This window comes from Bos grunniens, chromosome 4, assembly GCF_055505025.1.
Source record: "Bos grunniens cultivar Pamir isolate PY7600 chromosome 4, Bosgru_T2T1.0, whole genome shotgun sequence".
Taxonomy (NCBI): Eukaryota; Metazoa; Chordata; class Mammalia; order Artiodactyla; family Bovidae; genus Bos; species Bos grunniens.
The window spans coordinates 14916812-14935276 of record NC_141168.1 but is presented as its reverse complement, the minus strand read 5'-3'; the positions used below and the strand labels follow the sequence as shown (position 1 = coordinate 14935276).

The 18465-nt window shown below is 41.0% G+C and overlaps 1 protein-coding gene across 1 annotated transcript in view; it reads left to right on the top strand.

Moving 5' to 3' along the window:
- Positions 1 to 18465, top strand: part of MGAM (maltase-glucoamylase) — a 95205-nt gene that overhangs the window by 16229 nt on the left and 60511 nt on the right. The window contains exons 4-8 of the mRNA XM_086398357.1: positions 9394 to 9514; positions 10634 to 10740; positions 11597 to 11748; positions 12598 to 12769; positions 16270 to 16369. Of these exons, the coding sequence (XP_086254483.1) occupies positions 9394 to 9514; positions 10634 to 10740; positions 11597 to 11748; positions 12598 to 12769; positions 16270 to 16369 (652 nt within the window). The remainder of the gene's footprint in view (positions 1 to 9393; positions 9515 to 10633; positions 10741 to 11596; positions 11749 to 12597; positions 12770 to 16269; positions 16370 to 18465) is intronic.

The window sequence follows — 18465 nt, the reverse complement described above, 5'->3', positions numbered from 1 at the left end:
GAAAAAGAAGGCACTTCAATCTGGGGCCAAATGTCAACAAGTTTAGTGTTTTAGATGATAGATTCAATAGGTAGAGGAGATAACTGAAGTAAATAAATAACAAGACTATAAAACAAAAATTTATAAGTTGTAAATAAAATACTGTGTGGATCACAAAACAGAAGAGATTATCACCAAGGAGAAGGTGGTGGTCTGGAATTAGCAGTAAGTAGGATTTTTGACAGAGATGAGAGAAATGGAAAGTGAGTTCAGAAAAGAGGAGACAGTGACAGAAGTGACAGAAGAGGACATGTGGGGCGCACACGGGACATAGCGAGTGGTCCCGTGTGGCCAGTTACAGGATGGGCGCCAGAGAGCATGTAGTGTTCGGGACTATAAGGCAGATTGGAGCTTGCTGTAGAGGACCATCCCTGCGCTGCTTTGTCGACAGGAATGGGGAGTTGTGGTCTAGGCAGGTTGTGCCGAAGCAAGATGTTTCCAGAAAGCTGATCCACACCCGTTTACCTGCCCCTGTGATAGCGTGCTAGGAAACTACTTGCTCAGAAGCCTGCCTGGAAGACTAATGCATCTTCAGTCTGTTCACCCTCCTGCAACACCCCGTGTTGTTGCTGGCCACGTGAACGTCACATGTCACTGCTGCCTCAGGAATTGGTCTTTCGTTTTATTATAAGGCCTTTTAATAAACGCTGTGGTATCAAGATCGTAGTTCAGTAAACAACCTTTGCCTTTCTTCTATGTGTTATACCCAAGGAATTAATCTATGACCTTGGCATTCAGTCACCGGCCTGCTCCTCCTCAGCGCAGCCAGAGGGAAAGACTCTAGAAAGCACTTTCAGGGGTTGGGTTTTTCATAGACGGTATTTCTTAGGTAATCTGTTGTGTGTTTTAAGTATCCTGGGTGCTATATGCTGATCCAGGCTGTTGTTGAGAGGCTCTGATTCTATGGGTAATGATGTGTATGTGTGTGTATAGATTTAGATAAATAGCTACACAGATACTTAATATTAAAGTATCTATATATATATATAGGTAAGTGTATTTGTTGAAGGAAAGTATTAAGGCTATATGGGGGAGGGAAGTGGGAATAAATTATGAACATGACGCCAGGCTGGGCACCATGTCTTACTGCTGAGGCCGTTGCTGTAATGTTTTCTTACTCCTCTCACCTTCTCTCCTCTGGGGTTGAAGAATTAACAGTATAAATCTCCCTTCAGATGATTCTTTGTTGTAAAATCCATTGTTTCTTATCCCAGTAAAGGGAGGGAATCCTGTGTCCAGGACAGAATAAAGTCATCTGTCAACCACCCCCCAGTTGCTCTTGGGAGCCTTTTTAGAGAGAACAGGCTCAAAGAGCCCCTTTCATGGGTCTCAGAAGGAAAGATGGCTCAATTATTAGTAGCTAAACCTCTAGTCCTGATCTCTAGTTCTGGACTAGCTGATGAAGCCTTTTAATCCACTATTCCAGAATTTAGTTGAACAATCCCACTGATGGCAGGGAGCAGAAATATTTAGCATAAATTCCAGATATCCAGCTTGGGAGAGAGCTGGTAGGTAATAATTTTCAACTCTTTGGTTTTCAGGATTGGAATGTATTGTATAAAAAGAGATTTACATGGTTAAACCTGCAATCCCTGAGGAACCATTTAGTTAAGCTGAGAACACTTTGCAATTATGTGTTTCCTGTGGATACGATTAATAATAATACTAATGGTAATCTTTCAATGATATTTGAGTTGTCACCCTATTTCTTATTCAGAAACTTTGTCATATTTGATAACAAACACACTTGGTAGTTATCTACTTATTACTTATATCTTTTTCCAAATTCCAGTTTATCAAAAAGTGTTTAATGGAGCAAGTTTTACAGTATATTAGCAAGTATATATCAGATCATTATTAGTCTCCAACCTCAGAATTACTCTGTGTCCACACAACATTAATTAAGGGCCATTGTACTGGGAAGGGCAGTGAGCTGCAAAAGCCTGAATATAGACTTAAGTTGTCTTGAACCAATAGTGTAGCCATTGGGCAGCAGCATGTTAGGTGAGCCAGGGTATTAACTTCTGGTCTTGGCTGTACTTCTGAAAAACTCTGCCACTTGGTCACTAAGTCACATTTCCCTTGCAGACTGTTAAGACCTTATCAGTGACATGAGACAATGTGGACACTGAAATTTATTCATTAACAGATGACTACTGAGCAAGTGCCAGGAGTGCTACTAAATGCTGTAGTTAACAAGACTTTAAAATAGTGCCTCTGAGGCCCTGACAGATGTTCTGTGAACTTCACTGTACTATAATTTAGGGGACTCGAGATTCTAGATCATAAGAATTGTAGACATGGCATGTTCTTTGCTGTCAGACTTCACTATGGGATAGAAAGAAGTGGTCAGGTTAACTTTCTAAACCAAACTTAAAGTGCATATTACGATATTATCTATAATTAAGGCACAATAACATCAGGTATGCAGATGACACCATCCTTATGGCAGAAAGTGAAGAGGAACTAAAAAGCCTCTTGACGAAAGTGAAAGCGGAGAGTAAAAAAGTTGGCTTAAAGCTCAACATTCAGAAAATGAAGATCATGGTATCCGGTCCCATCACTTCATGGGAAATAGATGGGGAAACAGTGCAAACAGTGTCAGACTTTATTTTTTGGGGGTTCCAAAATCACTACAGATAGTGACTGCAGCCATGAAATTAAAAGACACTTACTCCTTGGAAGGAAAGTTATGACCAACCTAGATAGCATATTGAAACGCAGAGACAATACTTTGCCAACAAAGGTCTGTCTAGTCAAGGCTATGGTTTTTCCAGTGGTCATGTATGGATGTGAGAGTTGTACTGTGAAGAAAGCTGAGTGCCGAAGAATTGATGCTTTTGAACTGTGGTGTTGGAGAAGACTTTTGAGAGTCCCTTGGACTGCAAGGAGATCCAACCAGTCCATTCTGAAGGAGATCAGCTCTGGGATTTCTTTGGAAGAATGATGTAAAGCTGAAACTCCAGTACTTTGGCCACCTCATGCGAAGAGTTGACTCATTGGAAAAGACTGATGCTGGGAGGGATTGGGGGCAGGAGGAGAAGGGGAAAACAGAGGATGAGATGGCTGGATGGCATCACTGACTCGATGGATGTGAGTCTGAGTGAACTCCGGGAGTTGGTGATGGACAGGGAGGCCTGGCGTGCTGCGATTCATGGGGTTGAAGAGAGTCGGACACGACTGAGCGACTGAAATGGACTGAACTGAAGGCACTTTAATAAATTGAGATTAATTTCACTAACTTGTAAAATTTGCTGAACATAAAATTGTTCAGGTAATGTCTGACTAAGTAGAAGGTGATCTGGAAGTCTTTTGTTAAGTATTTTTCAACTTGTAAAATTGCTGCCAGTATTTGAGAATGGGATACCTTTCCTCACTCTAATTGCCTTTGTGTAAAAACTTTCTGGTTCTACATTTATTCACAACATCAAGCTTTCCTGGCATTTTAGAAAAGTCTTTATTATTCATAACAACAGAGGGCAGGAGAGATACAGAAACTGAATAGTTAAAAATATATTTATATCTGGATTTGGGATCTAGTTCATTTGAATGAATGCATCCAGTGTTTTCGGATTCCGTGTAGGTCAGTGATAAAACTGTTCTGAGAAGAGCTAGGCAGCTATGAGCCCTGCTGCTTCATACCTGCTCCACATTCCCTCCATGTTGGACCAAAAAAACCAGACTTAAATTGTTTAGGTACCCTATTTTCTTTCTTAGCATGGTCTCTGTATTTATTCACTGCTGCCAAATGAACTACTCCAAATGCAGAACAGCGATCGCTTTGTAACATCTCCCATTTTTATGGGTCAGAGATTTGGGAAGGGTTTGGCTGGATGGTTCTTCTGTGTGGTGTGGACTGGGATGGCTACACCAGAACACTTGCAGGCCGATGGGCTCTGGAGGGTCCAGGATGGCTTCACTCATGTCTGGCACCTTGGTGAAGATGGTTCTGAGGTTCACCTCACCTGGGCCCCACCACCTTTCCATATGGTCTCAGAGTCCTTCTCTCTCTGTCAGTAATCTCTCTAGCAGGGTAGTTCAACTTCTTACACAGCAGCTTGGGGCTGCAGGAGATGGAGATAAAGCTGCCAAGCCTCTAAAGGCAAGATGAGACCTGGTGCCTATGTAGCATCATTTTTTTACACTCTGTTGCTCGAATCAGTCAGAGGCCAGCCCAGATTCAGTCAATGGTAGACCTCATCTCCTGATGGTGCATGTGTCAGAGACATGCAGCCATTTTATCCATTCTAATTTTGATCAGAGCAGGTATTGGTAAACATAAAGCATGTGGAGAGCCACTGGACAGTATAGTAAGAACAGGATGGAGGGATGGAGGGTTAGAGGAACCAGTACCTGATACAGGATGGTTGGCAGGGCTGAATGAGCAAGGCCCACTGTGGACCCTTTCCCTCCAGCAGCAGGAGATGGCTAATTCTGACTCACTCATGCTGACTCTCATCGCACCTGGGATGTTTCCTTCTCGCCTGTTTGCGTTTGTCCTTGCAACCTTGCTTTCTATCTTTTATAAATGCTACAGTTGCTGAGGTCCTGATTTTTCCATTTAATCTTAGATCTGCTGCTTCCTAATGACCTAATGATCAACACATTCCAAGGCATATGTAGTCTTATCTTATTTTCAACTCATTCTGATTTGTACACATTTCTTGCTCGCCTTATTCTAGATTCTCTTCCTTGTTTTTATTATACATGTTGCAAATGTCTTCTGCTGTAATGAGGTAGTGTTAACCTATTTTATGCTGTCTTAATGATCAGATGTTTTATATTTTAGTGTAATCAAGCTCAATCTCAAGGAACAATTCCAGGAACACTAAAAGCAAAAAAGGAAAAAAATTTATAACTTTAAAAGAAAACAGAAGATCTAATATAATAATTAACTTATTTAGTATAAATTTATTTCTACAAATTTTCTTGGATTTTAATTACACAATATTATGTCAGAAAATAATGACGTCTTAGCTTCATCCTTTTTGTTTTACAGTTTTAAAAAAATTAATTAATTTATATTTCTTTTTAAAACATATATATTTTTAATTTAAATTTATTTATTTTAATTAGAGGCTAATTACTTTACAATATTGTATTGGTTTTGCCATACATCAACATGAATCCACCACAGGTGTACACGTGTAAAACATTTATTTTTAATTGAAGGATAATTGCTTGACAATATTGTGTTGGTTTCTGCCATACATCAACGCGAATAAACCATAGATATAGATATGTCCTCTCCCTTTTGAACCTCCCTCCCACTTCCCACCCCATCCCACCCCTCTCTGTTGTCACAAAGCCCCAGTTTGAATTCCCTGAGTCATACAGCAAATTTTATTTTCTTATTAGTCTTGTAGTGTTAGGACCTCCTATACATATTTAATTATAATAAGTCATAGATATGGGTCATCTACCTTTTTTTCTGATTTTAAAGGGAATGTTTCTAACATTTCACATTTAGTGAGATGCTTATTATAAGTTTTAGGTAGATACCCATTATCCAACTAAGAAATTTACTTTTATTCTCAGTTTGCCAAGAATTTTATCTTGAATAGCTGATCAATTTAAAGGGTTGTATTGTGCACTTCCTTTAATAAGTTATGACAAATTATACAGTGGGTTTCCTGCTGCTGCTGCTGCTGCTAAGTCGCTTCAGTCGTGTCCGACTCTGTGTGACCCCATAGACAGCAGCCCACCAGGCTCCGCCATCCCTGGGATTCTCCAGGCAAGAACCCTGGAGTGGGTTGCCATTTCCTTCTCCAGTGCATGAAAGTGAAAAGTGAAAGTGAAGTCGCTCAGTTGTGTCTGACTCTTCGTGACCCCATGGACGGCAGCCCACCAGGCTCCTCCGTCCATGGGATTTTCCAGGCAAGAGTACTGGAGTGGGGTGCCAGTGGGTTACCTAGTATTAAACAATTCTTGTGTTTCTGGGAGAAACACCACCTGCTCTTTATTTAATATGTGGCTGATTTATTTTGTTAAAGCTATGTGCTATTTTAGGTTTTTACATTCATGGATAAGACTAGATTCTAGGTTTCCTTTTTCTTTCAAGTTTGACTATGATGCTAAATACTTGCTTTTTTGTTTCTTTTCCTCTCTCTAAATGTTAAGAAGGATTGAAGGGTGGAGGAGAAAGGCTCAGGTGGAGCAGAGCTCAACAAACAGTGTCTTCAGCGTCTGGTTTCTCACCATCTCTGAGTTCAACCCAGTGTCTCCCTCTGTCTTAGTGTAGGAGCCTGCATGTATCTATTAAGCAAAAAGCAAAGTAGCTTTACTTTTTTGTCTACTTTATCTATCAATTACTGAGGGAGTTCTTTAAAACTAGTCCATGATATAATTAATATCTTTTTCGGGTTTACGTTTTGATTCTTTAAATTTTTTTTCCTGAGTCTTTATTATCAGGTGCATATCAGATTTGAGATGTCATATCTTCCTGGTGAGCTTTCATCTTCATATACTGACTCTGTGTCTCCCTAATAATGAATATTTACTTAAAGTCTACTTGTCAACTATTACTATAGTTGTTCTAGTCTTTGGTTCAGAGAAGGCAATGGCACCCCACTCCAGTACTCTTGCCTGGAAAATCCCATGGATGGAGGACCCTGGTAGGCTGCCGTCCATGGGGTCTCGAAGAGTCAGACACAACTGAGCGACTTCACTTTCACTTTTCACTTTCACGCATTGGAGAAGGAAATGGCAACCCACTCCAGTGTTCTTGCCTGGAGAATCCCAGGGACGGGGGAGCCTGGTGGGCTGCTGTCTATGGGGTCACACAGAGTCGGACACGACTGAAGTGACTTAGCAGCAGTCTTTGGTTAGTATTCTTCTCACATAGCTGTTTCCCCCATTTTCTGTGCTTTTTTAAGCTTAAATTTTGGGTGTGCTGTCTATAAGCAACTTCAGCTGAATGTATTTCTGTAAATGTAATCAGATCATCTTTGTTTTCTAAATTAATTAAGCCATATAGTAATTGACCTGAAAAACTACAGTCTCATTTCGTGTTTTCCACTTGTTCTTTTTTTCCTGTACTGCTCCCCACTCACCTTCACTCCTGTATACATGTTTTCTTTCCTTATTTTTTGCATTAAGAATTTTTTCCCCTTAGCACTGTATTGAAAATGCTACACCCTATATTATTTTGGCAGCTTCTCTTAAATTTTAATCCTTAGGTTTGACTTCAAGGGGTGTTTTGTGTCTTGGGTTTAGGTGTGATTCTTTTTCTGTGCCTTTGATCCTGTTCATGTTGTGTTTTTCATAGCTCTTCTCTGCAACCCACTTCCGATATTTCGCATACTCTTTACTCTCTTGTCTGTGTGCCTGGGCTCTGCTTCTTCCCACACTGCTTCTCATCACTGCTTAGCTCAGCTGCAGGGCCTGGGGTTTCCAGGCAGCCAGCACTTCTCCTGCTGCCTGGGCCACTCTTTGATCTTTGCCCTTTCCAGTTCAATGAAGAGATTATTAAGCTCTGGGGAGCATCCTGAATCCATTCTACTTAACACTCTTTTCAACACCTTTCTCTTTTCCTGTTATACTGAAGTTTCATCTGAATGGGTTTTGAAAAGAAAAAACAAAACCTGCGGACTAGTTGAGTTCACAATGAAGCCTGATTCCATAGCAATAGAAGCCATAGAGGGACACCATTTTTTGATCTTTAATATCAGTTATTAATAAAAAAATTAGCATTTGATTAAATCTAATTGTTTATATAGCTAAGCAGTTTTTATGTGTCTTACATTCATAAAGCATTCCCATATCCCCCTGAAAGTATGTTCAGCAGATACTTAACCCAGACTACGGAAACAAAGAAACAGACAACAAGAGAACTAAATTTTGATCCTTGCCTTCTCAGTAGCTAACTTAGTGAGCTTTGGCAAATCACTTCACCCCTGTGAACTTTGAATTCTGTGGCCTGAGGTTCTTCATCTGTAAAATGTAGCAGGGTGTGCTCGTTATCTGTTGCTGTGGAAGAAATTATCTCCAAAATGATGGCTTGGCACAGCAAACATTATTTCCTCACAGTTTCTATGGTCAGAAATCTGGCCTCTGTGTATCTGGGTGCTCTTGGCCAACAGGCTTCTGACAGACTGTGGTCAAGGTGTCTGCTGGGATGGAGGGATGATCCTTTTCAAGGGAGAGTGTTGTGATTACTGTAATTATTAGCAGAATTCAGCCGCTCAAGGATGGTTTGGCTGAGGGCCTGAGTTCCTTGCTGGGTGTGGGCCACAGACCTCTCTCGGTTCCTCACCATGTGGGTCACTCTGCAGTCCAGCACCTCACTTCTCCCAGAGTGAGGGCTCCAACAGAACAAGGGAAAGACAGGGAGTAAGACAGGAGACATTCTGTAATCTGATCTTGGAAGCTACAACCTATTATTTTTGCTATAATATTTCAAGAGGAGCACTTTCTTTGCATTTTGTTGTATTTAATTTGACTGCTTCTTCCAGATTAGTTGATATGAGAAAGCAATTGTCTTCATTTTAGTTATCCATGTGCATGCAGGCTGAGTCGCTTCAGTCATGTCCTATCTTTGTGACCCTATGGACTGTAGCCTGCCAGGCTCCTCTGTTTGTGGGATTTTCCAGGCAAGAATACTGGAGTGTGTTGCCATTTCCTTCTCCAGGGGATCTTCCCCACCCAGGGATCAAAGTCACATCTCTCATGTTTCTTCTGTTGGCAGGAGGGCTCTTTACCACTAGTGCCACCTGGGTAGCCTGTAGTATCCATGTGATTGAGTCTTGATTATAGTTAAAGGCATGCAACTTTTTAAAATAAGAATTAGAATCTATTTGAGTTTCATGGAACAGTTGCTTTCTGCCTTGGGATGAACTGAGAGACTATATATAAAAATGTATATATATATTTACGAATATACATAATATATATGCATATATGTCACCTATACTAAATACACAGATATATAATATACACATTTAAAAGTCAAAGCAAATTTACTTTGATTTCAAAGCTTCTGAATAAAGTTAATTGCAAAGTTCTTTTTTAAAAAGCCAAAACCAAAATTAATGAAGCTGTTATTTGTTATTTGTTATTTTGGCTTACTAGTGATATAACTATACTGTAGTTTAGAATCATTAAATAAATTTATCAGGTTTATTCTGATGAGAGGTATAGAATGCACTGCAATCATATAGTGTTATAGGATAACAATAACAAAGAAAGATGTTAGCCAGAAAAATGAGTTTTGAGGGCAAACACTGCTTTGACTGGGCTGTGGCACGATTCCTCTGACTATCAGGTTACTTATTTGTAAAACAAGGTTCATGAGACCACAAGCTCCAATCACATTTATCAATGAATGGAGTTACTCTGTCTGATCTCTTATTTCAGGCTACCTGTGACCAGCGTGGCTGTTGCTGGAGTCCTCAGGGAACCATAAGTATGCCCTGGTGCTACTATTCTAAAAGTCATGGCTATCAAGTAGGGGGCGACCTCGTGAACACAAATGCAGGTAAGCCGAACTGTGCCCTGAAGAAGGAACTACAGGTCCTCTGGAGGGTGGCTCTATATACTGCAGGAGAGAGCTGTAGCAGTAGGCAGGGTGTTGCTCTGTGCAGCCACAGGGCCTGTGATAGGATGGGCACTGCCCTTAAGCATGGACTGGAATCTATTTTGGCATCAAGGGAAAACATCACTCTCTGTCTTAAGAGTTGGGAGACATGTCCTGTTCCTGTCTTTGTCCTTATGTGTGTGCGAGTGCACTCAGTTGGGTCCAACTCCTTGTGGCCCCTTGGATTGTAGCCCACCAGACTCCTCTGTCCATGGGATTTTTCAGGCAAGAATACTGGAGTGGGTTGCCATTTCCTTATGTAACCTTGTCCATACATTGTGATCTCTTTGTTCCCCAAGTTTCTAACTTTTAAAGAGAGAGTTTTGGACTCAGTCACCTCTGAGACTACCAACAGCTCTAATATAATGCAATTTTAGTGATATGGAAACAATTCCAATTTTATCAGCATTTTATTAAAGTTAGCTAGTTAGTGTCACTGTTCATGGACTAAACATCCCCCCTTCTTTTCTCCCATCATAAAATACAGCCATAATAATGAAGATTCTGGGGGTAACAGAAGTTGACCACTTGGGGGAGGCTCTTAGTATAAAAGAAGAGGCATGCTCTTCCTCCAGGGCCTCTTGGCCCGATGGACTTTTCTAAGAAGGTCTGGACTCTCATCTGGTGTGTCACCTAACTAAGGAGATGGCATTAGTGCCTACGATCACCTGTGATGTAACATGAAGACAACAGGGAGGGAATAATGGATATGAACGCATCGAGGACTGAGAGTGTAAAGGGTATAGGAGTGACTGGTGGGCTGATGGAAGGAGAAGGATGTTTCTGTTCAGATTTTGGAGAAGAGAGGCATAGCTTTTGAATAAGGTAATAGCAATACCTAGCTTCAGAATCTGGTCCAATGTGGTATGTGTGTATGATGAGGTCCACATCTGTGTCTCCTCTTCTGATGGGAAGTAAAGGCTTTTCGCCAACCTCTTTGACACAAAGCTTACTTGTATGTGGCTGTTGTTTGTGAATTTACACAGCTGGCTCTGAAAACTCTCTTCCTTTTCATGTTAGGATTCACAGCCCAGCTGAAAAGGTTGTCTTCACCTCTGTTTGGAAATGATGTCAACAATGTCCTTCTCACAGCAGAATACCAGACATCTAACCGTTTCCATTTTAAGGTTGTAGTTTATTTATATTTTTCATATTATTTTCTATTACAGTTTATTACAAGATATTGAATATAGTTTCCTGTGCTTTACAGTAGGACCTTGTTCTTAAATATTTATGCTATATATTATAGTTTTGTTATGTATCATATATATGTTAATATATGTTATGTATTATAGATTTCATTTGTTAATCCCCAATTCCTAGTTTATCCCTCCTCAACCCCCTTTCCCATTTGGTAACCATAAGTTTGTTTTCTATGTCTCTGTGTCTTTTTCTTTTGTAAATACATTCATTTGTGTCATATTTTAGGTTCCACATATAAGTGGTATCACATGATACCTGCTTATTTAGAAAAAATTTTGAGAGGTTCTTGTTCCCTTCCTGAGGACTGCAGTTACTACAAAAGAGAAAAATTTGCTAGTAGAGTATTTTTCTCTACTGTCATTTTCTTACTTAGCACCTGTATGTTGAAGGTACCTATTGCCTGCCTTCAGTGTGATAAGTTCCCAGATATGTATTATAGGGTTCATTGGTGAGTTCTGGCTTTCATGAATTTTCCCTCGATACCCCATGTGAAATGTGGTAGGGAGGGGAAGAAAAGAATGATCACAGCTTTGAAAATTCTAGAGATAAGTCATGTCTGCAGACTTACAGTGTATGTTTCTACCTAAAAACTAACTTACGTCCAAGGGTTAAACATCTGAAATGGGTGATATAATTTCAGATTAGAATGTCATCTGCTGCCCAGATTCCAGTGCCAGGAGCATAGGTGTTGGGAAGCATGGTGTTGGTAGGCATGCTTCTGTTTTAGAGAAAGTAGAGATGTTTTCATTTTGACTTTTTTTTGCTAACCTCTCTGGACAGTTAACTGACCAAAACCAGAACAGATACGAAGTGCCCCATGAACATGTGCAACCCTTCACAGGAAATGCTGCCTCTTCCTTGACGTATAAAGTTGAGGTCTCCAAACAGCCATTTGGCATCAAAGTGATCAGAACGAGCAACAATCGTGTTCTGTAAGTTTTGGAAACTTACCTAGAGAGCTGAGTCTGAAGGTTATGGAGGAGGGAGGTTTGTAAACATGAAAAAGAATGCCTTTCTATAATATTCTAGAAGGCTGTAAGCTCATTGATGGTGAATAGACTCTCCACCTTCAAATGCATATTTTTCACTGCCTTTCTGCCTCTTTCTTTCTTCCTACTCCACTATTTCTCTTTCTCCCCCTCCCTTCTCCTCTTCCTCCTCTGTTATTACTAAGCATTTATTAAAGGCCAGGCACTGGGCTGTGTCCTTTTTCTTTTTCTTCCTTCCATTAGGTCATTTTTCCTCTTTATTGTCCCTTTTTTTCCTTCCATCTTTCTAACACCTATGCACCAGTAGCTGTCTGTGGAGCATCTACTATAATGTAAGAGTAATCTGATCACATAATAGAGTATTAGGGGGACAAATCTAAGAAATGTGCCAAATGATACCTGATCTCTTTCTTGTTATCCATTGGAAAATATCACAGGAGGGCAAATGGAGCCAATTAAACAGGGAGCATTGAGTCTTTGAAGGCTTCCCAGGTGGCATTAGTGGTAAATAATCCAATGCAGGAGATCCCTGGGTCCCATCCCTGGGTTGGGAAGATCTCCTAGGGAAGGAAATGGCACCCCACTCCAGTATTCTTGCTTGGACAATCCCATGGGCAGAGGAGCCTGGTGGATTACAGTCCATGGCGTCACAAAGAGGTGGACGCAGCAGAGTGACTGAGCACAGCCCAGCACAGCACACTGAGTCTTTGAGCCATAAGAACAATTTTCTAAGCAGCTGCATTCTCTCCACACTACTTGCCCACTTGTCCCATGTTTTCTACCTTTGTCCAGGTTTGACTCCAGCATCGGGCCCCTGCTGTTTGCTCACCAGTTCCTGCAGCTCTCCATCCGACTGCCTAGTGCCAACGTGTATGGGCTGGGAGAACACGTGCACCAGCAGTACCGGCATGACATGAACTGGAAGACCTGGCCCATATTTGCCAGGGACACAACCCCCAATGGGGTAAGCTTTCAGATGGGTCCCCCTTCACTAAATATCATAGCCTCTTCATGAAGGTCACTCCTAGCAGTACAGTTTGGTTCAGTCGCTCAGTTGTGTCTGTCTCTTTGCAACTCCATAGACTGCATCACACCAGGCTTCCCTGTCCATCACCAACTCCCGGAGCTTGCGCAAACTCATTTCCATTGAGTCAGTGATGCCATCCAACCATCTCATCCTGTGTCGTCCCCTTCTCTTCCTGCCTTCAATCTTTTCCAGCACCAGGGTCTTTTCAAATGAGTCAGTTTTTCACTTCAGGTTCAGCATTAGTCCTTCCAATGAATATTCAGGTTTGATTTCCTTTAGGATGGACAGGTTGGATCTCCTTGCAGTCCAAGGGACTCTTGAGAGTCTTCTCCAACACCACAGTTCAAAAACATCAATTCTTTGGTGCTCAGCTTTCTTTATGGTCCAACTCTCACATCCATACATGACTACTGGAAAAACCATAGCTTTGATTAGATGGACCTTTGTCAGCAAAATAATGTCTCTGCTTTTTAACATGCTGTCTAGTTTGGTCTTAGCTTTTCTTCCAAGAAGCAAGCGTCTTTTAATTTCATGGTTGCAGTCACCATCTGCAGTGATTTTGGAGCCCCCCAAAATAAAATCTGTCACTGTTTCCATTGTTTCCCCATCTATTAGTCATGAAGAGATGTACATGCAGTACACTATAATGGTTAGGAACAAGCTGCTAGGGTGAGGCTACCGGGTCTGAATTCTGGCACTGCTACTCACCAGTAGCAGAAGAGGGCAACAGAGGATGACATGGCTGGATGGCATAACCGATTCAATGGACATGAACTTGGGCAAACTCCAGGATATGGTGAGGGACAGGAGGCCTGATGTGCTGCAGTCCATGGGGTCACAAAGAGTTAGACGTGATTTGGTGGCTGAACAATAACAACAGCACTCACCAGTTACGTGGTTCTGGGCAGGTTTCTCCTCTGTATCTTTAGCTCCCCATTCATAAAATGGGGGTAGTATACTTACTTTATAGGGTTGTGATGGTGATTAGATGAACAGATACATATAGAGTCTCTATAATAGTGTCTGCCACATAGTGCTCAATAAATACCAACTACTTTTATTTTATTTTCCTTTTGAACTAACTAGTTGTGGGAAAAACCGATATTGATTCTGCACAATATGTTGATTCTGATCACCACATTTTAGGTTGACCTTTACAAATCACCAACTTACCAGATTTGTCAGCAAAATAGGATAAAATATCAACTAAAATTCTGTATTAATCATTCGTTCCTTGAAGAATGTTTGGGGGCAGTGAGAGAATAGAATGAATAAAGTTTCACTGTTGTTATTATTTTATTTTTTTTCTGTTTTGTTTTTACTGCTAAAATTCAAACTAGAGCTATTTTCTAGACTCAGCAATACTACATTCAGGCTTTGTTCAGCAACTTTCCTGATTAAGCAGAACTAGTGACTGGATGGAAGGAAATTAGAGGAATAATTTATTAAATGACTTTTAAAAATACATTATCTCTATTTACCAAAAGAACTCCAAAAAATAATTTAATTACTCCATCTAACAGATAAAGAAACTGAGGTTTAGAGAAGCCAGATAAATAGCACAATGTTAAAAAAATAAATAAATAAAACCAAAAACCCAAACAAGAGCTTGCCTAGTAGCTCAGTGGTAAAGAATCTGCCTGCCAGTGCAGGAGATGTGGATTGGATCCCTGAATCAGGAAGATCCCCTGGAGAAGGAAATGACTACCCACTCCAGTATTCTTGCCTGGGAAATCCCATGGACAGAGGAACCCGGCGGGCTACAGTCCATGGGGTCGCAGAAGAATCAGACACGACTGAGCGACTAAACAACAAACACAACAACAAAAAATAGTTGTAAGGAACAGAGATAAGATCTAACCCCTGGCCCATGCTCCTTACCATACCACATCCTATCAGAAAAACAGGACAGGTGTTGATTCAGAGCAGGTCATCTGGGATATGGCTGCTGATGCTTGTTTAATAAGGAGCCTAGGATCCTTGCTGCTTCAAGTATGCAGCACAGGAAACACCACATGAGAAATTTGGGCTCTCAGCTCTCTCTTCTAACTACTAAATTAGAACCCACACTTAAATTAAGTCCCTTTGGAATTTTTATGCACACCAAATTTTGAGACATACTGGCCCAGAGCAGTGATTCTCAAACATGATTACATTTTGGAAACACCCTGGGAAATTCAACAAACTATAGCTGCCAGCTTCTGTCTCCAGAGGCTCTGTTTCAATTGAGGTGGAATGTGGCCCAGGTTGAGAACTACTGTTCCCAAGTCTAGAAGCCCAGCTCAAGTTCTAATGTTTACTCTTGTAAAGACTAGAAGACCAGATATCTTAAATAGATCTCCATCTAGTTGCAAATGAAATGGTGCCTGATTTGTATACGACAGAGGATGAGATGGTTGGATGGCATCACCGACTCAATGGACATGAGTTTGGGTAAACTCCAGGAGTTGATGATGGATAGGAAGGCCTGGCATGCTGCAGTCCATGGGGTCACAAAGAGTTGGACACGACTGAGCAACTGAACTGGACTGAACTGATTTATATTAGGACTTGATAGAGTTTTTGCAGGTGGGGTTAGGTCAAACCTCTTTGAGTCAAGGTCAAGCCTGTTTGAGGGGAGAGCTGCTTTTTTAAAAAAAATTATTGGAGTATAGTTGATTTACAATGTTGTGTTAGTTTCTGGTGTACAGAAAAGTGATTCAATTATGCATATACATATATTCATTCTTTTTCATATAGATTATCATAAAATATTGAGTAGATTCCCTGTAGATCCTTTTTGGTCATCTATATTATAGATAGTAATGTGTGTATGTTTATCTCAAACTCCTGATTTATCCCTCTCCACCCCGCCAAGTTTCCCCTTCGTGGCACCTCACTCCAGTACTCTTGCCTAGAAAATCCCATGGATGGAGGAGCCTGGTGGGCTGCAGTCCATGGGGTCGCTAAGAGTTGGGCAGGACTCAGCGACTTCACTTTCACTTTTCACTTTCCTGCATTGGAGAAGGCAATGGCAACCCACTCCAGTGTTCTTGCCTGGAGAATCCCAGGGATGGGGGAGCCTCGTGGGCTGCCATCTATGGGGTCGCACAGAGTCGGACATGACTGAAGCGACTTAGCAGCAGCAGCAGCAGCAGCAACCATAAGTTTGTTTTTGATACCTATAAAGAAGAGCTGTTATGAACTACAGTTTCAAAACTTCTGTTCTCCTACATCTTAACACATCATAAGCTCTCACAGCCAACTCATTGTATAAGAAAATACTAATTCATTTGATTAACATCAACCAAATATAGACCTTGTATTAGAAATCTGTGTCTTCTTTGACCACAAGTTCTTTTGTCCATTTCTTGCATGATTAATACTGATTTCCTAAGCTATTTCTGGCCACGTGGGGCTTATTTGTAAATTTTTTATTTTAAATTGTCTTTCTGCAGGATGGAACTAACTTGTATGGTGCACAGACGTTCTTCCTATGCCTTGAAGATGCTAGCGGATTGTCCTTTGGAGTGTTTCTGCTGAACAGCAATGCCATGGGTAAAAGACTAAAGGAATATTCATGAAAAGACTACTCAAGAATGACTTTCAGTCCCTTTCTGACAGCATCATGATAAAGGAATGGTGCCCTTTAGGGTTTCATATGTTCTGTGATTGTATCATCCCTATTTCATTACTTGTTGACCCATGGTGGCCATGAGTTAAGTGTCCTCTCATAGCTTATGGTTTACTTCAGTCTGTTTGCTCTGTTGGAAAATTTTCTATTTTTGAGTTAAAACAGCTAACCTTCCCTATAATCTATTCTGAGGCAGTTTCTACCAATTTATTTTTCTCCTTCCTCAGACATCCATCCAGTACAGGGGTTAATATCAGCTTTGGTAAAAAACAGGTAATTCTTCTAGCGTGTGCATGCTCTGTGTCTGACTGTTTGTGACCCCATAACTGTAGCCCACCAGGCTTATTCATCCATGGGATTTTCCAGGCAAGAATATTGGAGTGGGTTGCCATTACCTATTCCAGGGTATCTTCCCACCTCATGGATCAAACCTGCATGTCTTGCATGTCCTGCATTGCAGCTGAATTCTTTAACACTGAACCACCTGGGAAGTCCAATTGTTCTAATAGCTGAGCCTAACCAAGGAGATACAACTGAGCAGTGAATATTGCATTGAGACACCAAGGATAGCAAGGTAAAGTAGGGTGAGTGTTGAAGGCTATGTAGAATATTTTCAGACTGTTTAAGATCTCATGGTAATATAGGATTCCAGAAAGTAGCTCACTCCCTTATCTTTGAAGGTTTTAGACCAGATCAATGATTCCTAACTATTTTCCTACTTGCACCATCACATATAATCCCAGGGCAATGATTCAATCACTGTAGGGGAAGAGCAGTTGTGTCAGAATCCCAGAATTGATAATCAGCATAGGATACTGATCCCCACCGTCTTCTCGACTGAGATTCAGTGGACTAGATCAGGGCCACTCAAAGTGTGGTTCGTGGAAGGTTCACAGACTGTTTCAGGTCTACAGTAAGATAAATATAGAAACTGAAAGTAAACATTGCTATAGCATCCAAGTGCATGCACGAACCTTTTTTCTAGTGTTTCATTTTTGTGTTATTTTACAAAAGCATCAGTTTGCAAAGAATCAGAAATTTGAAAAATTAGGCTCTGATTTTTGTTTTTTACCAGACTGAGAATAACTAGAGTGATACAAGATGATTCTAAGATACTTAATTGAATCTTAGATTCTAAGCTACCTGATAGTCAAAGAATAGACTGAGGTAATGCAAATGCAGTTTCTGGTGGCTGAAAGGAACCAGAAAACAAGTTGAGTAGACTTAGAGTATCTAGGATCCTGTGACCTTTCCCTCTAAGCCTGATCAGACCGATTTTTAAGAATTTATTCCTTTTTAATTGGAGGGTAATTGCTTTACAAAGTTGTGTTGGTTTCTGCCATACATCAACATGAATCAGCCATAGGTGTACATATGTCCCCACCCCCTTGAACCTCTCTCCCACCGCCCACTCCATCCCTCCCCTCTAAGTAGCCACAGAGCACCAGGTTGAGCTCCCTGCATCGTACAGCAAACTCCCACTAGCTATCTATTTCACCTGTGGTAATGTATATATTTCAGTGCTACTCTATTCATCCACCCTGTCCTCCCACTGTGTCTGTGAGTCTGTTCTCTCTGTCTGCATCACCATTGCTCCATTCCACACAGGTTCATCGGTACCATCTTTCTAGATTCCACATGTATGTGTTAATATATGATATTTGCTTTTCCTCTTTCTGACTTCATTCTGTACAATAGGCTCTAGGTTCACCCACCTCATTAGAACTGACTCAAGTACATTCCTTTTTATGGCTGGTAATATTCCAATGGAATATTACTGAGATGGTTGGATGGAATCACCGATTCAATGGACATGAACTTGGGCAAACTCCAGGAGATGGTGAGAGAGAGGGAAGCCTGGTGTGCTACTGTCCATGGGGTCATGAAGAGTCAGACATGACTTGGTGACTGAACAACAACAGCAGCAGCAACAACAATATGTACCACAACTTCTTTATCCATTCATCTGTCAGTCGACATCCAGGTTGTGTCCATGTACTACCGCACAATTGCACTCATC